Source organism: Carya illinoinensis, chromosome 9 (genome assembly GCF_018687715.1).
Source record: "Carya illinoinensis cultivar Pawnee chromosome 9, C.illinoinensisPawnee_v1, whole genome shotgun sequence".
NCBI lineage: Eukaryota > Viridiplantae > Streptophyta > Magnoliopsida > Fagales > Juglandaceae > Carya > Carya illinoinensis.
The window spans coordinates 11,966,479-11,972,320 of NC_056760.1; the positions used below are offsets into that span (position 1 = coordinate 11,966,479).

The window sequence follows — 5,842 nt, forward strand, 5'->3', positions numbered from 1 at the left end:
TGTATGAATAAGATTGAGAACATTAAAGAGATGTAGACCTGGGGTCATGCCCAGTGTGTGCGAGTAAGAGATGTTGGACTGAGGGGCGCCCATGTGGGTAGTCCCTTCCCTTCCTTTAAGTTAGAAGCCCATGTAATGCATGGCTTTAAGGCCATGCGTTACATGGCTTGTAATGTCTAACGCATGGCTTTAAGGCCATGCTGCCAAAACCCCAAAGAGATTTGCTCGAGACCACACCTTGACACGACACATGGAGGGTCAGGAAAGTCACATAGCTAGTCTCCTTGCATGCCTTGGCTCAGACCATGACACGCAGCGGGCAACCATGGAGACTACTGGTCGCGTACAGACCATATCTACAGGCTTGCGCGTGCCCTTGAGCGTGCAATTGCGCGCATGCATGCGTGCCCCAGCACCACTTAGCAAGGCTAGTGGCATGCCCTTACAGGCACGCCATCCAGCGCATGGCACCAGCCCTTGCCTTGCAGGCAAGGCTAGTGGCGTGCCCCCACAGGCACACCATCCAATGCATGACTCCAGCCTGTGCGTTGCAGGTGAGGCTAGTGGCATGCCCACCAGGTATGCCAATCAGCGCACGGCTTTAGCTTGTGCCTTGCTGCTCCATAGCCTAGATCGTTAGCTTGGACCATGCATGCTCATCACCCAGCCACCAGCTCAGACCATGTAGGATCACCGTCCAAGCCACTTGACTAGGTACCACAGCAGTATCATGGCATCACCTTGTGTCCACCATCAGGCCTAGGCTTGGCACCATGCCGTGCCCACCATCAGCGGGCCATGCACAGCGCCATGCCATGCCCACCACCAGACCAACGCGTGGCACCATGGTATGCAGCGAGCCATAGACCGAACCATGACTAGCCTAGTCGTGGACCATGCACCACCATAGCCCACCATGGGCCATACATGCCATGGCCACCATGGCTAAATTATCATTTTTATTTATTTTTATTTATTTTATTTAAAGACTTGATTAATTATTATTTCATTTGTTTATTTATTTTATTTTAATTTTCCTAAGAACCTTTTGGAGGTTTCTACTTTGTAAACTCTATAAATAGGATCCTTAGACATTTTATTAGGATCTTTTGGCATTTTGAATTAGTGGTCGGCCATAGGGCTTAGAGTTTGTCATTTTCGGTGCTCATGCACTTGGGTTCTTTTGGGGTGCAATTCGTGAATCCTCAAGGAGAGGATCTTCACTGTGCAATTTGTGAATCGGTGTTGATTCAATTTATCTTTTAATATATTGAGATTTCCTTTTAATTCTTTGTTCAATTCGTAAATCAAATATTGTTTGGTTGATTGTTTGGTTTCTTTGTTATTTTCATTTTCTCTTTTTGTGTTCTTGTGGAGTTTTGTTGATTGATTTGGAGTGGAGAGGAGGCCGAATCCTCCATTTGGATTTCGGTTTGTGTTGTGGTTTGATATATCTCTTGTGTTCATGTGATTTCCCATATGTTCATATGATTTTCTTGAAGTTTCTTGAAGAATCCCACCTCTCAAACAAGCATTTCGGCCAGCCCTTTATTTTGCTTTTTCCATCACCTTCAATTGCCTCAAATCACAAAACCTAGCCTCCCATCAATCCCTACACGCCATCCTCAAATCCCATAGCCAAGAAAACCACAAAAAACCCTAAATCTAATATTGAAGCATTATGCCATGCATAGCCTCCTTGGCTTGGCTGAAATCCTAGATCTTAAAAAGTCTCACTTCTATTTTTTCTTCCATAATTTGATTGGTCAATTTCCTTGATTGGCTCACTCAAATTTCATCTTCCCACCAAAACACATTTTCCTTATCCATTCTACCCATTTTCGTCCAGCCCTTGTCATCCTAGATCTCAAGATCTCAATTTCTACATTTTAAGAATTTCACAATTCTTAACTTTTAGGATCTCACAAGCCACCTTTGCCTTAACCGAATACTCCACAATAGCCTTGGCCGAGACCCTTATCAAATCTAGCCTCACTCACTCATCTTTAAACCCTAGCCAAGATTGACCATCATCCAACCCTAGCACACAAGTGGCGCCTAGCATACCAAGGGTCACTTAGCCGTGCACCATCATCACCCAAACCGTGATCACCTAGCCCAAACACCATCCATACTTCCCACCATTGAACCCTAGCCTCATCACACCCAAACTCCATTTGGACTACACATGATCTACACCAAGCAAAGGAGTCTCATCGATCGATCACTAGAGGAGCACAAGGTGAGGATCAGACGCTTAGTGTTTCGAGGATTGATCGAGGTCCCCAACACAATGTGTTACCTGCAAAGTAAAGGCTAGCCTTTAAGGCCAACCGTATAGGGTAAGCTATATATAGCCCCCTCTTAATTGGGTCTTGGTGACCATCTGAATGGTGAAATCTCTCTTTTTTTGTTCTCTCTTGAAATAGTATTTAGGTTGTGGATTCGTTAAGTGTTACTCTAGTTTTATACTATGTAGTACACTTCATCACTAAGAGGAAACGCTTGAGATTTGTCGATCTGAAGAAACTTGTAGGGCAATTTTATAAGTTAAGCTTGAGGTTTTTTTCCGCTGTGTTTTCTTACATGAGTGAAGATCAATTAATTAATTAAGGAGATGCAATATTAACACTGGAAAATTGCAGCTAAACTGGGAATAATAATATGTTCAATCAGAATATATAGGAGGACAGGCAACATTTGGTGTTGGGAACTAATGGCAACCAATTACGTACGTCCATGAATCTCAAAAGATATATGTAAGATTAAAACCTTACCCAGGCAGGTATGCAGATACATGATTCACTTTTACAATCCTTGTTTACATGAAAGATCATGAATTGTCCAATCAACGCTAAGATTCTTCAAGAAAATACTATATATCGGGAATAAATGATGACATGATTAACTTCAAGTACAGTGCATGATTAATTAACACAGTGAAGGGTGAAATCCAGGGAGATCGATATAAACGGATTATCTGATATAATATCTCCTTCATTTTCAGATCGTCATGTATTAAATCTGGAAGTCAACCGCGGCGGGGGATTCGTCATGAAGTGAAGGTGTATTTGTAGTTGCAATCAAATACAGGGGCTTTTTCCTTGCGGCAACAGCACCAACGGTTTCACTCATGTCTAGATTCTCTGGTTTTGTCCGGCCTGGGAGTTCCCAGTCGAAATGATACAGCAGTTGAGCGAGAGGAAGATCAACATTGGCAAGACCTAATAACATTCCCGGGCACATCCTCCTCCCTGCGCCGAAAGGGATATATTCAAAGCTAGTCCCTTTGAAATCAGTTGAACTACCAGCAAACCTCTCCGGCATGAAACTCTCAGCATGATTCCAATATGCAGGATCTCTTGCAATTGCCCATGCATTTATGATGACTTTAGTTTTAACGGGTATTTCATATCCATCAATTTTGCATGGCTCTGTGCATTCTCTTGGGACTAACATGGGAGCAGGAGGATGTAACCTCAGAGTTTCTTGGATCACTAACTTTAAGTAACTTAGATTCCCAACGTCTTTCTCATGGACCTTTTTCTTCCCTCTGAAGGCTTGTCTTATCTCAGCTTGTGCCTTCTTCAGAATTGTAGGATTCCTCATCATTTCTAACATAGCCCAAACAACCGTGCTTGATGAAGTATCAGTTCCGGCAGCAAACATGTCCTGGAATGGAGTTGGAAATATTCACATATTGTTCTTAAGATAAGAGAAATATGTTAAAGACAAGTGTGAATCAACCCAAGAATTACTTGGGATTCAGCTCTTTTATAACGAGAATGATAGCTGAGATATATATATTAATGCTACTCTTCCACCGTCACCGCTGGACGTGCTCCATACTTTCTAATTTTTTTCCTTTTCTTCTCTATATTTTTTAAACATATTTAAATATTTTTAAAATATAAAAAAAATATACTAATACACTAACATTCACTTTCTTAACAATTAAGAAAATAAATAAATAATAATAAAAAATTAAAATACATATGCGGCTAGGACGAGGAGGCAAATTCATGAGCACAATAACATTTTCCATACATATATATGTGTGTGTGTGTGTGTGTTTGAATATATATGTGTAAGTATATATACTAACCCAGATGACAGCCTTGATGTTCTTGGTTGTGATGGGGACCTCAAGGCCGCTACTTTGCTGAAGGCGCAAAAGAACGTCAACAAGATCTTCCTGACCCCGTTCAACCTCGCTAATTGCTGCACTCATCTGGTTCTCCTTATGCTCCTGGATGATGTTCTCCAGGATCTTGTCAATCTTCCGATGCATCCCCTCCACTTTAGTTTTCATTCCAGTAATCACACGAAGAAATTTCTGTGAAGGAAACAAATCGGCCAAGTCAAAGCCTCCTGCTGCAGATATTGCTTCCCTGGCCAACGATAAAAATACATCAGGATCTTTGCATTTGCTGCCAAAAGCTGCCTTGCACACGATGGTACTCGTTAAAGAATAGATCTTTTCTGTCAAATTGATCGGTGATCCTGAAGATAAGCGGATGGACTCGACAAGATTACAAACCTCATCTTCTCGAAGAGAAGAAAAGGATTGGACCCTCTTGGCACTCAGGAGTTCCGTTACGCAAACTTTTCGCATTTGCTTCCAATAATCACCAAATGGAGAAAAGGCAATGTCTGAGCCATCGTAGGTCAAAATCTTAGCTGCAAAAATTTCTTGCTTCTTGCCAAAGGCGAGTTCATGGGTCCTCAGGAACTCTCTGGCTAACCTGGGGGATGTCGCCACAACTGCAGATACTTCCCCCAGTTGCAGGTGCATGAGCGGTCCATGTTTTCTAGCCAAATCTCGGAGAGCATGGTGTGGTAGGAATCCGACCAAGTTGTGCAAGTTCCCAATAAGTGGTAATTTCCAGGGACCCGGGGGCAATTTCTGAACTTTGGCTGGTCTTTTGAATCTCTTTAAGAGCCAAATCAAAGCAAGGAGAAAGAGGGAAGTGGTGAGAGCCAAGGAATATTCGAACATCTTGAAGAACGGTGAGAGAAGTGAAAGCGGATGAAGATCGAATATGCTACACTGGATTACTACAATTGTTGCATTCCAACTATTGATTCGTTTATATATATTATTATTTTAATATTTTAATGCCAGTTAGGGTACTGACAAGTCTGGCATTTCCAAATCTCGGTAAAAGTCATTTAAATTTCTTCTATATTGAATTAGTTAAACATAACTTATCAAGAAGTTGAGTTCCAATAATTTCATTCCTAAAGTCACGTATAAAATGAATCGTAACATCTTTTTTTTTTTTTTTTTTTTTTTTGTTATCAATCAACTTGTATTGTATGATCATATTTAACCGTTATAATTTACTAGATCTTAGTTATCAATTAAAATTTTTATACCCTTATATATGGATATATTTCTAGGTTCATTATATGAAAATATGAATCCTCTCTCTCATTCTCTCTTTCTTTGTCTTTGATTCTTTCTATTTTTCATTGATTTTATAACACATTATCAGTACGATACGAGAAAGTCAATCTGCAAATGCTGTTTGAAGTAAAGGAGAGAGAGAGGGTCCGGAGCTCCAGGAGTAAGTCGGAAATGATAAAAGTCTAAAATGGTTTGCTGAAAGACGACAAGGTAAACATTAGTCAAACATAGCATGCCAATCATCCCAGAAAAATTGATGCAAAACATTAGTCAAACATGACATGCCAACCACAAAAAGTGTTGTGGCTCCCGTTAGGAAAAAAAAATGATGGAAACTATTAGTAATTTAGTCAAACATGGCATGCCAACCACAAAAAGACTTGTTTATCCAAATTGCACGAAGGTTCTGATGATTCTGAAACTAGTGGTCTT

At 40.8% G+C, this 5,842-nt stretch overlaps 1 protein-coding gene across 1 annotated transcript; it reads right to left on the reverse strand.

Annotated features, from left to right (window-relative positions):
- Positions 1-2,736: 2,736 nt before the first annotated feature.
- LOC122275382 (premnaspirodiene oxygenase-like) lies at positions 2,737-5,064 on the reverse strand. The gene is made up of 2 exons (XM_043084410.1): positions 4,106-5,064; positions 2,737-3,672 (listed from the first exon to the last, which is right to left on the reverse strand). The coding sequence occupies exons 1-2, from the start codon at positions 4,997-4,999 to the stop codon at positions 3,019-3,021; spliced, it is 1,548 nt and encodes a 515-aa protein (XP_042940344.1). The 5' UTR covers positions 5,000-5,064; the 3' UTR covers positions 2,737-3,018.
- Between the last annotated feature and the right edge of the window lie 778 nt (positions 5,065-5,842).

Bases quoted from the DNA above. Each gene is read 5' to 3' on its own strand.
- LOC122275382 (XM_043084410.1), bottom strand. From the start codon at position 4,999: ATGTTCGAATATTCCTTGGCTCTCACCACTTCCCTCTTTCTCCTTGCT. The intron at 3,673-4,105 runs GTTAGTATATAT...ACTCCATTCCAG, and splicing joins ACATCAAGGCTGTCATCTGG to GACATGTTTGCTGCCGGAAC.